The sequence below is a fragment of the Diabrotica undecimpunctata genome, chromosome 3 (genome assembly GCF_040954645.1).
Source record: "Diabrotica undecimpunctata isolate CICGRU chromosome 3, icDiaUnde3, whole genome shotgun sequence".
NCBI classification, from domain to species: Eukaryota; Metazoa; Arthropoda; class Insecta; order Coleoptera; family Chrysomelidae; genus Diabrotica; species Diabrotica undecimpunctata.
The window spans coordinates 49,668,435-49,687,505 of record NC_092805.1 but is presented as its reverse complement, the minus strand read 5'-3'; the positions used below and the strand labels follow the sequence as shown (position 1 = coordinate 49,687,505).

The window sequence follows — 19,071 nt, the reverse complement described above, 5'->3', positions numbered from 1 at the left end:
GCTTTTTATGTTTAAGTAAATGTTAATGTAGATTTTCAAAATCTACAAATACATGTTCTGATTCATATTCATGCATCTCCAGGACAGCTCATTCCAGCTGAACAAAGCATCTCTTGTGCCCATATCATTTCTAAAGCCATAGTCTTCATGTCTAGTCTATCTGTGATAGAGTAGATGTGAAGAAAACAAGAACTACAGTTGTTCTAGTAGGTTAGTATTAGTTTTCATATATGTCAAAACACACGTAAATCCTTTTCGTGGTGATTTTGTAGTTTTTCAGAGTGTAACTTTTAATCGAAACAGGTAGAGAGAACTGACCTAAACAGCGAACTCTGTAATAATGCAGACATAATATATTATTTGTAATGCCATTTATAATTTCGATATATTTGCTTCATTGGAATTAGTTTAAAATCTATGACTTGTTCTATATTTGCACCATATGAATATTCGATTTAGCTTATTAGCCAGATTTTTCAAAATATTTTGGTTTCGTTAGGTAACTAAAAATTCTTTTATTTTATATTCATATTTTTTATTTAATTAAACATTTAAAATATATTAAATATTCAATTTTACTTAAAACATGCTTAATAATAATAAACTAAAGCATAATATGAGGATCCCCTTAAGACTGTTCCCTGTGAAGGGAAATATAAAATGTTGTTATCTGCCCAATAAAGAGCAGCATTGAAAATTTTTCCTATATTTGGTTGATCGTTAAAATTAGCTTTTCCAAGATATGTAGTAGAATTAAATTCCATTCCTTCATATTCCCAACCTACTCTAGCAACATGATATTCTTCTGAGTCAAAAAGTTGTGGAAACTGATAGCTTTTAACGAATTTCCATTCTATTTTTGCATTGTTTACTACTGTTAAAATCTAAAACACAGACATAGGATATTAGTCATGTTATTGTTTTTGAATTTGCTTGCTTTAAAACATTTATTGTTTATACTTCCAATTATACTAAAAACATTGCTAATAATTACCTCAATTCCTTCTGTAGCTGTATGTACCTTTTGGAACAGTACAGTATCTAAAGATACAACTCCTTTTTTAAGATTCCCGGGAACGTAGCCTTTTGCATCTTTGGACCAATCCCAATTGTCGTTGTCTGGATTGGTGTTTAGATAGACTCGACCAATATAAAGAGTGTTGTTATTAGCATCGTTTCCAGCTGGTACAGCATTGTTTGGTATTGTTCCATCGTAGCTTACCCAACGAAGATAATCATCTAAAATAAATAAGTATGATTTAAAATTAGGTAAATATGTGACGATTTTTGCCAACCATTAGTTGCATTGTTTAAGCAAATAAATATAGGATTAAATAAAAATAAAATGAAGAGATATAGCGATTTATCCGTTAAAGGTAGTCCAATGTAGTAATTTCTTTTGGTGAGTTATTTATGTAAGAGCAGAGGGCTTTTAAAATAAAAAAAAACAATTAAGACAACAATCAAGATGGTTTTGATTCCAGTAAATTTAAGAATCGACTTTTTAAGTTATTAAGGAGTAGAAGGTAGTCCTTTGTGAATAGTTCTTAATTTAACAGATCTGAAATATGATTTTAATTGGGTTTTGTTTTTTTTTGTGTTTATTAGAAAAAATGAATTGGTTACAACATTTAAATATCAGAGACAATATGCGTATAAAGTAAAGTTCTCCACGAAAACGACACTGCATCATCTCTTTCAGAGGGTGCTGTATTCAGTCCTGTTGGATACTTTACTTCGCCACTGCTTGATGTTCATGGTTTTAAGATCTTCCTTTATATCGTCTGTCCACCTTTTACGGGGCCTATCCTCTTGTCCGATGATATCAAAATTAAACGTGGGGTTTGACAGGGATGTATAATATCGCCCTTACTGTTTAACATATACTCTAAGGAAATTTTTCAAGAAACATTCTTCGGAATTCGAATTAACGGAGACTGTATCGATAACATGAGATACGCGGATGACACGGTGGTATTGACAGTTACGAAGCCCTTTAGGAGTTAATGAATAGAATCACAGAAGTGAGTCAGAGATATGGACTGAACATTAAGAAAACAACATGTATGATGATCTCTAAGAAGAAACAGCAAATCGAAAGAATCAGTGTAAATGGTCAACCAATAGAAAGAGTAAAAACATACACCTACCTTGGTGCAAACATCGATGAAAATTGGGACTATTTCCTAGAAATAAAATCTAGGATAGAGAAAGCAAGATCTACATTTCAAAAAATGGCTAAGCTATTCAAATGTCACGATTTATCAGTAACCATAAAAATCAGGTTACTACGATGTTATATCGTTCATATACTATTGTACGGAGTTGAGTCGTGGACTCTTACAGACGCTACCTGGACTATATCATGAGGAACAGAGAAAGGTATGGGTTGCTGCAATTAACTCTTCAAGGAAAAGTAAAATGTAAAGAGGACCAGGAAGGCAAAAAAATTCCTGGCTGAAAAATCTGTGTACGTGGTTTAACACAATAATCACAAATCTTTTCATAGCCGCAATTTGCAAAACACAGATTGCCATGATAGTCGCCAACATCCAAAACGAATAGGCACTACAAGAAGAAGAAGAATCCTCTTGTCCTATTTGCTTGAGGTTCCTATCTCTGGATTAATTTAACAACTCGATTATCTGGCATTCTTTGTAAGTTTTAAAGCCAGTTTGGTCTTTGTGACTTTACAAATCTAACGATATGTGCGCTCTGCATAAATTTATCCAGCTCATAGTCCTTTTTCATTCTCCATGAATCATTGCTACAATATGTTTGTCAATATTTTGCGCTCAAATATTCTCAATTAATTTTCATCAGTGGTTGAAAGGGTCCACGTTTCACATCCATATGTGACCACTGGTCTAATTACTATTCTGTAGATTTACTTCCTTTTCATTGTCTTTGTATGTATAGAATCATTTATTACCTCTAAGAATCCGTACCTAGGTTGTCTACCTTCTGACGCTCATGACAATCGGACTTTGTGCCCTCCATATATTGTTTTTTATTTCATTTATGTTTAAACTAAGCACAGTTGCTTCTCGTTTCAAATATATAGCTTTTTCAGTTAATACCTTTCTATTGCGGCTTATTATGACAACATCATCCGCATATGCACATATTTGAGTCGATCTTGTAATAATATAGCCATTCCTATCTAGTTTTCTGATAATATCCTCCAAACGTAAATTAAAAAGTGTTGTTGATAATGCATCACCTTGCCTAACTCCATTTTTAATATCAAATGCCTCTGTTATATCTCCATATATTCTCGCCGTAGCCTTGGAACCCTACAAAGTCATTTGTATAAGTTTAACTAACTTTTTTGGTATTATTAACATGGATAGTTGTTTTAACATTTTTTGTCTATCTACTCCACCAAACGTAAAGTCTGTTTGAAATCGGTACATAAGTTGTAAATTGGTCTGTTACATTCAGCACGTTTTTCATGTTAACATATGTAGTTGGTCCATAGTTGATCTCTTTGGTATGAAACCACATTAGTATTCACAAATTATTTCTTCCGAAAATGATTCAAGAAAGCTATATATAATTCCTGATAATATTATATAGTCGACATTTAACACTGTTATGCTCCTATAACTTGTTTGTCGTTTTTTTTTTGTTAATCGCAGAGTCGTTTGTCTCTCCCTTGTTCATAGGAAATATGATACTACTTTCCAATATTTTGGAATGACTTCTAGTGTCCATATACGGCAGATTATTTTACTGATACGTTTTCCTAGCACATGTCTACCATTCTATATTTGTTCTGCAGTTATTTCATATGTGCCAGGCGCTTTTGTTATTTTTTAAATATTTTATGACGTAAATAGTTTCCTTCAATGTTGGTTCCTCAACTAGTTGTTCCGCTGTATGATGAATTTTTTCTCTTCTTGGTTTTGTTCTGTTTTTGGGTTTAAGAGCTCTTGAAATTGCTCCTTTCACCTGTTCATTACTTTCTCTTTCTAGCTAATAATTGCCCCGTTCTCGTTCTTGCACACTGTTGTTCTTGTCATGTGTTCTTAAGTGTATCGCTTGATTTCCTTGTAAAATTTCCTAGCCTCTCTTCTGTTATTATATTCTATACTTTGTTGTAGTTTTTTATTTAACATTTCTCTCTTTTTCTTTCTACACATTCTGCTGGCATCCTTTCTTAGTTTTCAATATATTCAATCGGGAATTCCATTATATACGTTTCTGCCCAGCTATGTTTTTGCTTTTATTAATTGTTGGCAATCTTGGTCAAATCATTCCTTGTTTGTCGATTTGATGATATTCTATGATAGAGATACTCTATTCACCATATATATATATATATATATATATATATATATATATATATATATAAATATATATATATATATATATATATATACATTTATATATACATATATATATATATATATATATATATATATATATATATATATATATATATATATATATAATGTTACAAACAAAGAATTGCGTATAACAACAAAAATAAACAGAACAAAAACTCTTTTTAAAGATAATTCACACAAGAATATACAATAGATGTGAAAGAGACATATTCCCACACAGTTCGGTTTCAGACAAGGATTTGGCACAAAAGAAGCACTTTATAGCTTAACTGTCCTACTTCAGAAATGCAGAGATCAGCAAAAAGATGTCTTCCTATGCTTTATAGATTACCAGAAAGCGTTCGATTGTGTTAATCATTCAGAATTAGTAACATTGCTCCAGGAACGTTCGATAGATGAGAATGAGCTTAAAGTAATAAAAAACCTTTATATGAATCAAGTGGCATCTGTGAGAGTAGGACTGGAATCTACATCATATTTCTCAATCGAAAAAGGTGTACGACAGGGTTGTGTCCTGTCACCCCTTCTTTTTATTCTTTACTCTGAAAAGATTTTCGATAGAGCATTAAGTGACACTGAAGATGGAATCAAAATCAACGGACAGACTATTAGTAATCTTTGCTATGCTGGTGATACAGTCATAATAGCTGATAGCTAAGAAGAGTTACAACTAATAATAGATAGAATAAACACTGAAGGAGAACGACTGGGCTTGAAGATTAATATAGACAAGACGAAGGTAATGGTGGTTAGCAGAACACGAAATATGCAATTACATATAGGAGTAAACAATAAGAACATGCAAATAAAGGCCAATGTAATGAACCGATTGGAAGCCTTTGAAATGTGGGTATTTAGAAGACTACTTAAAATTCCCTGGACAGATGACACAACAAATGTCGAAGTATTAAATCGAATGGACAGAGAACGATAATTACTGCCAATAATAAAAAGAAGAAAAACTGCTTATTTGGATCATATATTTCGAAATTCCAAGTACCAATTTTTAAAGCTTATTATGGAAGGGAAGATAGAAGGGAAAACGGGGCATCGGAAGAAAGAAATACTCATCATCATCACGTAGCGCTACAACCCTGTGTGGGTCTTGGCTGACTTGGCATTCTGGGACGACCGAGTGGTCTTTTGCCTGTGGGAATCTCCTCCCATACCAGTTTATACAAAAACTGCCTGGGCTAGGGTGAGGAACGGGTTGATTGAGTAGCTCGGAAATCACCTTACTGTAGCCGGTCTTAAGCCCGGATAAAAGAGGATGGTTAAGCGGAGGGTTATCTACCCACCCTCGAAAAAAAAACTAGATATAAAAACTGCAACTTTGCCTCGGAACCGGACAGATCAAGAAATACTCATGACCTAAAAATATAAGGGATTGGACAAACCTCGATGTCCATGCACTCTTTAGGGCCACATAAGACCGAGAGGAGTGTGCCAAAATTGACGCCAACATCCACTAATTGGATAGGGCACCATAAGAAGAAGAAGAAACAGAACAACAACACCGGGTATACATAGAATGTGATCTGACACTAAAAGAGATAGAAATACAAAGAAAACTTCCAGATTAAATGGAAAAAGGATAAAAGTAGGTTATGGATTTATAATTATAATAATAAGAAAGATTGAATTGGAACCAAAAAAATACACATTATAGGAAAAGCTACAAATAATACAGTGCAAGCTAGTTAACAAAACTAGTGGAAGAAAATAAGTGGATGAAAAGGGAAATAAAAAAAAGTATAGAATAAGAACATGAGTTGATATAAATATGATAAACACAGACAGAAAGGCACGCACCACATTTAAAAGACAACATATTAAGAAACATGAAAAACATTTTAAAAATGGCAACATGGAATGTAAGAAGTATATAACGGAAAAGAAGTAGAACTGGGGAAATAGTTAGAAGACAAAAAAATTGAATTAGTAGATATAACAGAAAAAAAAAAGAAAATGAAAAGAAATCACGACTATGGAAAACGGAAGCTTACTAATATATAGTGGAGTAGAAAAGAAAAAGAGAGCACATGCAGAGGTTGCATGCATTGTAAAGAAAAATATTATCAATAAAGTGAGGAATTGGATATATTTTAACGATTGTATAGTTAGAGTTGACATAGGGATGGGCACCGAGAAAGCAATTACAAACCTATGAACGTGATGAAGATGCAACAAAAAATGAAAAAAAAAAAAATGAATTCTGGGACAAACTGCAAGAAGTAATAAATAATTGCACACAGAATCTAGTAATGGCAGGAGATTTAAATGCTAAAGTGGGAAAAAAGTAGAAAAATGAAATGGTGTTATAGGACCATATTATTATGGAGATGACAAAATCAACAATAATGGAAAACTATTACTTGAATTTTGTTGAGATAATAACATGATGATCATGAATACACATTCTCAAAGAGATGCAAAATACCACAAGAGAAGTCATATAAAGAAACGAACAATAAATTATTGACTATACTATAGAGTCAAAAATACAGAGAGAAGCTGAACAAGAGACGTAAGGGTGAGAAGAAGCTATGAAACAGACGATGATCACTGCCTGCTGGAAACTACATTTAACAGCAAAGGAATAGGAAGAAAAAACACAAAAGACAAGAATAAGAAATATAAGGTAATAATTAAAATACATAAACTAAGGGAAGGATCAACAAAAATTAGATATAAGGAGGAGTTAGAGCAGGAAATGGACAAAGAAGAAGAAATGACAGAAATAGTAGAAGAAGAATTGGGAAAATTTAAAAATGCTATGACAAATACATCAAAACTAGTATGTGGGACAACAAATTATAATAGGAAAGATAAATAGACACTATGGTAAAATAAGGAGGTAAAAATCGAAATTAAAGAAAAGAAAAAATTATGGAAAAAGTACATACAAGACAAAATGCAATAAAAATATGAAAGATACAAAATACAGGGAATAAAAGCTCAAGAAATAGTGAAAAATGAGGAAAGGAAAAGCCGAGACATGTTTGGAGAACAAATGGAGAAAAATATTAAAGAAAAAGTAAAATTGTTTTATAGAACACAGAAAAACCTACGAAGCAACAAAGAAATAAAACTAAATTAAATAATGCCCAAAAACGGATATACACAAAAATAATGGACCCGTTGAATAATTAACCTATGACAAGGATATAATGGAAAAACGGAGAGGACAACTATTAAACGGAGAGCAAGGAAAAGCAAAGGAAAATAAAAACAACGTAATTGATGGATCAGAAAGAAACAAGGAGCTATATAGGAAGACGAGCTAGAGGAAGCAATGTGAAAGATAAAGACTGGAAAAGCTCTTGGGTACTATGGAGTGTCCAGATATATTGAAATATATAAAAGAATTATGGAATATAAATCAGAATGCAAATATTAAATGTAGAGATATGCGTATTTGCAGATGACCTAGTATTATTTGCTGAAAGAGCAAAAAAACTCACAATTTAAAGAAATGGAACTAAGGAGCCAAACAAATACAACCTAAATGTAAATAAAGAGAAGAGAGAGATAATAAAAATAACAATAAAAATGACGCGGATAACCAAATCAAAGTGATAATAGATAAAAAAAATAAAGCAAACATACAAATACAAATACCTGTGAACAGTAATAAACAACAGAGGAAGCATCGAGGACGATCTCAACAATAGAGTAGATAGTACAGGAAAACTATTCCAGGCACTAAATAGAGAATTTTTCAACAACAAAGAATTATCAAAGAAAATAATGATGACAATATATAAAACAATATATAGGCCAACGATGACATACGGAGCAGAGAACTGGATCTTAAATAGAAGACACCAGTGCAAGATATAAGTAGCAGAGATGAAATATATCAGAAGAACGATCGGGACAAGAAGGACAGACAGACTCAAAAATGAAGAAATAAGAAACAGGCCTAAAATTAAACCGTTAGTTGGCGCAATAAAGAATAAAAAATTAGCATGGTTCGGTCATATAACACAAATGGACAATAGCAGATAAGTAAAAAGAGTGTGGGAAGCTAAGCCACTAGGAAAAAACAGAAAAACCAGACCAATATAAGAGTGTAACAGCGACATAGGAAAGATATTACAAAATAAGGGCAAATCTTGGCAAGAAGCAACACAGTTGGAGAAAAACAGAAAAGCATGAACAAAAAGTTTATTAAAAGCTAGAATTACCCCCCGTGATATCTAACGGTAGAAGAGAAACGATTATGTGTGTGTGTGTACATAAAGTCGCATGAGTAGCTTGATTTAATAACGAAATATTCGTAGCGACCATGAAAACCCCCGATTAATGACTGTTGACTAATATATAATGAAATTATCGAAACTCCAGAAGACGATGTCACCCTGGCCACCGGATGCCTTGTAGACCATCGTCGTCGTAATATTTTGGTTCAACAACCCATAAAACCCTAGAGTAATGACTTTTGACTGATTTTGAATAAAAATAACATAAAGCTCTAGAAGACGAGGTCCATCCTCCACCAGGTAGCTCGAGAAATATTGCCGTCATAATATTCGCATTCAGGTAGCTCGAGGACTATCTCGTTATCATATTCGTATTCAGTGACCTCGAAAACCCCACGAGTAACGACTGATTTAGAATGAAATTGACATACACCAGGAGACGAGGTCCATCCTGAGCTTCAGGTGGCTCGAAGACCATCTTTGTTATTATATTTGTATTCAACGACCCTGAAAACTCCTGTATAACAAAATTGAACTGATTCCTATCGACATTTTCTTAGTTTTGAAAATTTTAGAAAATTTTAGATTTTGAAATTAATTTAAAATAGAATTTTAAAAAGTTTAAAATTTTTTTCATTTTCAATGTACTTTGAAAATGCATTTTTTTTAAATGCAATTTTTATTTTACTACTCTGAATTTTATTCACAAACTTTCCTGACACGTTTTCAAATCGTATAAAAAAAGTTGGATATTGATTCATATTGCTGTGGAAAATTGGTAGGTTTAGTGCTTTTAAGAGCTTTATTTCCTCGCCTACAACGCAATATTGGCAGGGCGATCACTAGAGTTCATGTTTTGTACTGTCGGCACGATTTAAGAATTTATTACTGTAAGACGTAACTTCAGAAATATAAAATTATAACCGTCTATGCAGGGACAATTACTAAGAAATGAAGAAGAAGCTTCAATTAAATATAAAATAAAAACAATAAAATATAAGCTAAAAATTAATTGAGATTTTTGGCGAACACATAAATATTTGTAAGTATACACATTTTATTTAACTTTTCCCTGTTATGTATTCCTGTTATATAGAATAAAATGGTGGAATATACAGTTGCTTTTTAGAGAAAACTATCCCCCTTAAAACCTAGAAATAAGAAGAAGAACAGAAGTCACAGATGCAGTTGAAAAAATAGCCATGGCTAAATGGGCTTGAGCCGGACATGTTGCCAGATTAACGGATGATAGATGGACCAGAAAGATTCTGGAATGGCGACCAAGGCAAGAGGCATATCGAAGCAGAGGACGACCACCGACTAGATGGACGGATGATATCAAGCGCATCACCACAAACTGAATGCAAGAAGCTCAAATAGAAATAGGTGGAAAATTTTACGGGAGGCCTACGTTCAGCAGTGGACAAATATAGGCTAATTGATGATCCCCCTTAAATAACTTTTAAACTTCTAATTTTCAGGAAGAGTGCAAAACACGTCAATTAATATTTGAAGGAGAAGCCATTATGTCATATTTAAGCTTGCTGGGAAAGGCTTCCTCTCACCCCTGTATCATCCCTTAATAATTTTTAATTATCTCTACCTTTTTTATTTGACATTCGGATTCTCCTCTTTGTGATTTCAGAAATGTATAACACATAATACTTTTAGTGATAAGTTTATGAGAAAAATAAATACAAAAGCAAGAAGACTTACTTAAAACAAAAAATTACTTTTTAACAATTTTGTTTACAAACATTAAGAATGAACAGTTCACTTCTAAATTTTTTTACAATAATTGTTCAAAATGACTGCCATTCACTTCCATACAATGGTACAATCAATTTTAAAATTCTTCTCTGATATCGCTTAACACGTCCGCATTCAATTGTTGATTAATTTTTTGTTTTTAAATACCCCATAAGAAGAAGTCTAGGGGTGTTAAATTCGATGAACTATTCTTCCTTCACAAATTGTTGAGAGCACGAAATATGCCTCAAACTCATAAAACGGTCGTAAACCATAGGCGTTCCTAAGGTGTTTATTCATTAAATAATAATATAATGTTTTAATACTGTTATATAATATTGATAATATTTTAATACTAATATATTTAGCAAAAAAACAATTAAAACTTTCACGACTAATGTTGGTTATTATATTATATTAATAAAAATATTTAACCATTAACAATTTTGTTAATAAGAATACCTTATCTCTTTGGATATTTCAATACTAATCTTCGCGTTTAATCACTTTACTAGAAAACCTGGAATTCATATCCGAAGGTACTATTCGTTGCAAGATAATTAAGATGGAATTCCCCAGATTTTTAATAATATAATTATATTCGAAACTTAACTTGAAAGGGTGAAGTTATTACGAACGAAAACAATTTTTTTATTTAGTACGTTTTTGATCGCATGTAATTTACGGCTCGTCGGTGTTTTCGCGTCTACGGCAGTAATTAGCGTCTCGAATATTTCTTTTGCGAATTATATGCAGTTCATGAGTGATTTTTTATTCCATATACCTACGAACATATACGTACCTTTCGCTCGTGCTCGTTTTGTTGGATTGTTTGTGATGGCTTCATCATCAAGTTTTACACCGGTATTGTTGCGTACAGTCAGTAAGTCTGTCTATTCACCAAGAGAGAAGACTATTGTCCTGAATGTTCACGATGCTCTGGTTTCTCAGAATCCCACAAACACTGTTCGCAACATAGTCGAAAGTTGTGCCAACATGACTGGCGTAGGAGAGTCAACTTTATATAGGTTCATATCAGAAAGAAAAAAAAACACGGTATAGCTAACCTAAACACAAACGAACACTTAAAGAGCGGGAAAAAGCCTATTGAAATTGATGAATTTGCCAAAAATGGTATTCGAAGGAAAATTCATGGATTTTTTTTTTCAAAAAAGAAATACCAAACCTAAAAAAAATTTTACAAGAAGTTACAGACTACCCGGATTTGCCTCATATCGGACGAACTAAATTGTGGCAAGTTTTAAAAAGAATTAAATTTCCGGTGGAAGAAATCAGACCGAAAATCACTTTTGATTGACCGGGAGGAGAAGATGATGTTGGAGAAGAAATTATCTAAGATTCATACGAAAATTGCGGGCTGAAGAAAGGCCCATCTTCTACCAGGATGAAACGTGGGTAAACTCAGGTCATACTCTAAAAAAAAATTGGTCAGATAAAAATATATTAAGCTCCAGGCAAGCCTTTATGGAAGGTTGGTCTACTGGTATTTCCCCACCTTCTGGTAAAGGCAGTAGATTAATAATTTCTCACATTGGCAGTGAAAAAGAATTTGTTAAGCATGGTTTGTTGGAATTTCATTCCAAAAGCACAAAAGACTATCACGAGGAGATGACAGCTGATGTTTTCGAAGAGTATTTTGAGCAAATGAATGAGCACATACCACCAAATTCAATTATAGTATTAGATAATGCACCTTATCATTCACGACTAGTAGAAAGACTTCTAACGAACGCGTGGAAGAAACAGAATATTCTTGACTGGCTGCGGAATAAGTATCTGCCTTACGAAGATGGAATGGTAAAAGCAGAACTTTTAAAAATTGCCCGGCAACACAAATCTAAGTTCAAGAAATACGTAGTTGACAAAATGGCGGAAAGGCGAAACATCACAGTCTTTAGACTTCCACTCTACCACTGCGAAATAAATCTAATTGACCTCATTTGAGCACAAATGAAAAGTTATGTGGCTAGAAAAAATAAGTCATATAAAATACAAGTTGTACGTGAATTGTTATACGAGTCTCTATAACATATTACAAAACAAAACTGGAAAGATGCAGTAAGACATGTAATAGAAGAAGAACATAAAATGTGGGATCTTGATAACATAATTGATGCGACCGTAGAGATTATTAACCTAATTATTAACCCTCAAGACGACTCGGATTCCGAAGTTGATCCTATTTATTTCGAATTTAAATAGTTTTCTAATCGTAATTATATAAGGTAAGTAATAGTAGTTGTAATCGTAAGGTATTAAAGGGGAAAGGCGCAAAATGTCGCCTGTCAAAATGTTCAATGTGTTTTAAATGTATCCATTTTTTTTTTCAAATCCTGAGAAAACTAAAAAGCATTTTTGAAAAATTTAAAAGCAGAATGAAATATTTTTTAGAATAAATAAAAAGTTTCTTTTGCATGCAATATTTTCAATTAAAAATTATACTATATTTTCTCTTTTATTTTCACACCTGTTACATAAAATATTAAAATAAACACTGTAGAAGTTTTCAGAGACTTTCTGCCCTGAGTAATAATGTAATCTTTCATTCTGCGTTTAAATTTTTCAAAAATATTTATTAGTTTTCTACGGATTCGAAAATAATGGATACATTTAAAACACATTGGAAATTTTGCCAGGCGACATTTGGCGCCTTTTTCCTTAATTAAATAAATGTATCTTTTACAAATGGAAAGAAACTTTTTATTTTTGAATAAAATAAATAAGTTTTATTAAAAAATACAATTTACATAAGTACAATTTAAAAAATATATTTATTTAGTTCAAATAAATGTTTCAATCATATACTCTACGACACTGGTCGTTCATATCTAACCATTCAAAATACCCCCGTAATAGGATTATTAGGTATTGTATTCCTTCAGATATAAGGTGGGTTAGTCGAAAACGTCTTAAACCGTCAGTTTTAGGTTGATTTTTACTATTATATCGTATTACTTATCCTCTCTATATTTCAGTTTTCTAATTAGGGTTAAACTTGTAGTGAGCTATCAACAAATTGGGAACCGGGTATAGGTGGCAATCCATCTTCTGTCCTCTTCAATCCTTCCAATGAGCGGGAAAAGTTTCATTTAAAAATTGTCGCACAGGTAAAGCAAATTATGGTGGAGCTCCATCATGTTGAAATTTAACCAAATCTTCAGAAAGGTTATCATCATTTCGTCATTAATTCACAAAATTCGAGACAACGATCAAAATCTTCTTTATTTAACTCTTGTACCAATTTAATTTTGTATAGATGAAACTTTAATTTATGGAGGACTCGAAAGGCTGTAGAAGATAAAAGTGATTGCTCAACCTCTAAGTTAACTTGCCCTAAAACGGCTACTTGGATTGCTTCGTTATTTATTTTACAAGTAGTCCAGTCGTCTGAAAGTTTACCACTTTTACCCCCGAAAGCCTATTGTGGTGTGTTTCGTTAAAAACTCGAGCAGCAGCTCTTGCATAATTATTATTTTTGTAGTATAAACGTACAATTTCGATTCTTTCTTACAAAGTGTAAACCATTTCAGCGATCAAATTGCACACGTATCAAAATAGTCTGTTACAAGTTATAATAAATTGTCATTGGCTATTAAACGATTAAAATGAATGTCGAAATAATATCGAAAACCTTTGATAAAACTTTAATCAAAAGTAAAGTTTTTTGTTTATTGGTTTTTGAAGGTACTACAAATAGTACGGTTAAATATTTAAAAAGTTTAAATTACGCAACAATCTATTTTGTTAGATTTAATTAAGGTGAGAGAGATATTATCTTGTTAAAAGATACATTGTCTATCTCATAAACTAATCACTTCAAACCGAATGTATTAAACATTTTTGAAATTGGTACGAAAAAGAAAAACCAAATATAAAATAAAAAGAGGGGGAAGTAATTAAAAAACAATAAAGGGATGATACAGGGGCTGAGAGGGTGCATTTCCCAGCAACATTAAATATGACATAATGTCTCCCCCTTCAAATATTAATTGACGTGTTTTTGCGTTTTTCCTAAAAATAAGAAGTTCAAAAGTTATTTACGGTGGATAGTTTTATCTAAAAAGTACTGTATATGTAGCAAAATGAAGCAAAACAAAACAACCATATCGTTAATTCAAAATAATATTAGAAACTTAAAATAGAGATATGTAGTAACAATATTTAAATATAATTATTCATTATTTTAGTCTTTTAGAGTGGTGTTAGTAGTAAATGGTAAATACAACAAATTTAGATCTATAATAACAATATATTAAAAAACACCATTATGCAAAGATAGAACAATATCTTTTTAAGAAAGTATTAGTAATACGTTAAATGACAAATAAAATTCTATTATCTATACTAACCTTGGTTAGCATAAGCAAGTGCAAAAACTACTGTTAGAACCACAAAATTTTTCATTGTTAAATATTCAAACGGATCTTACTTAATCAAACAACGTATGAATTTATACTGAATTTTGCAGCATCAGAGAGCACATATAGGATTGATATTTATATGCAAATTATTATTTTTCAAAATATCACCTATAAGATAAGATATATTATTAGTATACTTTAATCAGATTAGCAGTTTACTATTGAATTTGTATTAGATTGAAAATATAGATTAACTTAAAATTCTTGATAAATATAGACCAGAATATATGCCAAATGCATTTTTTGGTATATTTTGTATAAATTTGTATATAAATGGCGCACCTGTTATTGTAATAAAAGGTTTTAGGTAAAGTGGTAAACAATTAACAATTCTAATATAGAAACAAAATAAAACATACATACAGTTCGTTCGCTGTATTTTTGCACATGTATGAAATTATTCACGAACTATTTTTTAATTTTATCTCATTTCTACTTACAGAATATAAAATGTTGAAATTAAGCCGCTTGTCCAAAATTTAATAATACATGAGACAAAGACAGTAATATAACAACAGTTTGTGATAAATTTGTCGACGTCGTCGTAAAAGCAAGACAACTGATCTGCCTGAAGGAGCTAAAATGGCAATACGAAACACTGTGTACAATATGTACCTACAAAGTAAGTATCAGGAGTAGATAAGTTGATATTGTACAAAATAAAAACGATCTGGATTATACCCCAGCCAATAGGTGTTTCACATCAAAATTAACACTTCTAAAATAAAGTTTTAACTATTATTACTAGTTTTTATCTTTTTTCTTAGAAAAGCATGTTAGTCTACGAAGTTTGAAATAGAAATTAGAGGAAAAAGAAGTTGTTATTATGGGAAAAACATCCTTGAGCATTGTACTGAGAAATATAGGATTAAAATATAAAAAGAATGACAATCGAAGATCATTATTCGAACGAACCAATATTGCCGCTTTAAGAGCAAAATTCTTTGGTAAGTACTTTGAAAACCTGGAAAGTGTGCATCCAAGAGAACTTGGTTTTTTTTTGGATGAAACATGGATTTATTCAAAAGGAAATAAAAGAACTTCCTGGCAAGACACTAGTAGCAAAAGTGTACGTAAACCAGAAGGTTTTAATGGTAAACGTTTCATAATTGTTCACGCTGGTTCTTCTAAAGGATTTGTTTCCGAAGCAAGTTTATTGTTTTTTTCTAAGTCTAAACATATTAATTACCATGGAAAATGAACAACGACATTTTTACTAAGTGGATAAGGCAAAGCAACTAAGTGGATAAGGCAAAGATAGAAAAGCAACCTACCACTGTTTCAAAGAAAGATAAAATTGTTACCTGGCTGACAACAAATAACATCCAATTTGACCCAAAATTTACAAAACCTGAATTATTACAAGTTGCACAAATTATTAAAAAAGAAAATGTGTATGTTATTGATGAGTTACTAAGAGAGCATGGTCATGAAGTGTTGAGACTACCTCCTTATAATTGCGAATTCAACGCTATTGAATTAATTTGGACAAATTGCAAATCATATTAGAATAAGCATATTGGTAGGGACGGCTATTCTGATAGAGCTGTTATAAATATGTGGAAAGAGGCGCTTAATCAATGTAATGGAGACATTTGGGAAAAATGTGTAAGACATACTCATGAAATTATTCAAAAGCGGTGTGTCCGAGAGCAAAATATAGTTGATATTGATATTCAACCCATCATAATAAATCCTGGAGATAGCTGAACATGAAATTCTCTAATTTTGGTACAGTCGCAAAGGACTAACTACGGGTATTTTTTTAATATTCTTGTAACATTATAGGGGGGTGAAATTAGCAACTCTTACTTTATTTTATGTCAAGACTTTTTTTCGAGAAAATTCTTGTTTTATTTAAAACTTTTTTATTCTTAATTTTTTTTCCAAAATCAATAGCTGCAGAGAAGAAAAATAAACATCAAAATTTATAATTTTGTAAATATGAGTAATGACACGCTGGTAATTATAGATCTGCAACCTGCAACTGCAACTCTTTAAGTTCCATTCAGACGATTCAGCAGGTCCCCCGTGAAAGCCAAATTAATATTTTAGATAAAAAACACAAGCATCATAATACTTTGGGTTAAATTGGACGAAGGTATTCGAAAAGACACAGAAACAGATTATTGTGCCAAAGATACAGTCAACAATATTTAGTTCACAAAATATTAATGTAGTTGAAATTATTCGATTAAAAAAATTAAACCATTTTGCCATTTAATACAACTCTTAACGTAAAACACTTGTTAAGCTGTTCAAAATTTATTCAAAAATAATCTAATCACAAATATTTCGATAATAAAAACATTATAAGACAAGTAGTTTAATATAAACAATACACTCTAAATTTTTTAAAAGAAATTTACCTATTTCACAAATTGTAAATTAAAAATCAATATATCGCCAATAATGGTGAGTAGTTTTTGCAAAGGAAAGTATACATACAAAATACGTTAATTATATGATATCAGAAAATACATTTTAAACGCATATGAGAATGTCCATACCTTTTTCCTATGTTGTCAAATAGTCCCAATGTCTTTCTAGCGAATAAAAGTGTAACAATTTATGTTAATAATAATTACTGATTTATATATCCTATCCTACGTACTATTATACCGCACGGAGATTACTATACTTCTGAGAATGTTCTGGATAATAGATCAATTTTGAGGTTTTTTTTTCTTTTTTGGGGAAGGATAAGGAGCTCTTCTCACTTTGTCTTCAATTACACTGTGTTTATGATATTGCGTTGTATGTGTTTTAAGTCGATCCTTTACTGTGAATGTTGTCCTTTATTTTTATTTAATATAAATATGCATTCGAATATATTTTTGTGATCTTTGTTCCAGAGTTAAAATTAACTCAAAGTCGGCTAGCTTTGTTCTGTTTTCAGTCATTTGTTGTAAAGTATTAAGATCTATTTTTTGTTTGTTCTGCAGGTGAGTGCTTCCAGCCACTTTTTAAAGGATGTCTTTAGGGTTCACTTGCAAGGGTCTAGCAAAATTGATAATACCAGACTCAGAACAGCAGCACGGACAAGACACCATAAGATATCGGTGTAGGACAACGATATAACAAACCATATAAATCACCGGGGCTGTACGAGGTTTATCCTGTACTGTTACAAAAGGAAACATAAATTTTTTAAAAACCAATGAGTATGTTACTTCATGCGGAACTTTTTGTTAAATCAAACTTTTCGTTGTTAAATGTTAAAACGGATCTTATTTAATCTTAATAAATAATGTACAAATTAATACTGAATTGTGCATCAGAGAGATTATATATATTCATATTTATATGTAAATTAATAGTCTTAAAAATGTCACTTATAAGATAAAATAGATTAGTGTACTTCAACCAGTTCCGTAGTTTATTATTGATTTTGCATTGGATTGAATAAAATGTAACAGGAAGTTACACTTGAAATGACTGATAACACACCTGGGTCATTTATTCAAAGTCTTAACAATAGAATTTTGTTGAGAAAATGTTTGCGTTATCCGTCTCTCCAATACGAGTAGGAAGGATATAGATAACGTTTTATTTAAATATACGTGGTTTCAGAAGTTATGCATCACCCCTTATATTAACGATTTTTATACTTTTATAAATCTGTGTCCTTATCATATACTAGTATTTAATAGGCTTTTTTCATATAAATTACCTTTTTGTTTTACCCAGAAACCTTAGGTTTCTGGAGACAAATTCGATATAGAATAGAGCTCGCTCTGGTGGACCCCGAGGTACCAATGAGCCATCAAATAAATATATCGACATTTCTTTTCGAAAAAATTCTTCTATGTCTGTACCAGTCCTCCAAAGAGACTTCAAGCCTACAGAAGTCAGAGTATCGTTGGCTACAATAGGAAGAAGGAGTTTAGTGTGAGGTTTGAGGAGTCGTCGATTAATAAGAGTTCCTCAGCTACAACCTATATATGATTTGCACCGCCTTCAGGCAGCTGACCCAAAAATACATACAGCTCCCTCAACAGTTTTGGAATTTTTTACTTTTTTCAGACGAGACCAAAATCTCTTTAAATAGTAATAACTGACGAACTCGTGTTTGTCGAGAGCCAACATGAGCTGCCCAACTAGCACATGCCCGTCCCATGCATCCTTTCGCTGGTGGAAGTGTTTGTTTTGGGCATGTATTATGGCAGGTGAGCGCACGGAATTGATGGTTTCTAACTTTTAAAGAAAAATTTTCTCAAAAAATCTGTCATAGACGTCAACATGGTATAATAATCAGAAAAATGTATTCATCATTATATTGGGAATTTTAGAATTATATTGATTAAATAACCAAAAACATTT

The 19,071-nt window shown here is 31.7% G+C and overlaps 1 protein-coding gene across 2 annotated transcripts in view; it reads right to left on the bottom strand.

Annotated features, from left to right (window-relative positions):
* LOC140435585 (uncharacterized) overlaps positions 1-14,830 on the bottom strand; it is a 51,552-nt gene extending 36,722 nt beyond the window's left edge. The window contains exons 1-3 of one of the 2 annotated variants that reach the window (XM_072524332.1): positions 14,677-14,830; positions 995-1,239; positions 511-884 (exon numbers count right to left, since the gene is read on the bottom strand). In XM_072524332.1, coding sequence (XP_072380433.1) covers positions 591-884; positions 995-1,239; positions 14,677-14,731 — 594 coding nt within the window. In that variant the 5' untranslated portion in view covers positions 14,732-14,830 and the 3' untranslated portion in view covers positions 511-590. Of the gene's footprint in view, positions 1-510; positions 885-994; positions 1,240-14,676 lie in introns of those variants that run through there. The other variant, XM_072524334.1, reaches the window with a different exon arrangement.
* Positions 14,831-19,071: the final 4,241 nt, after the last annotated feature.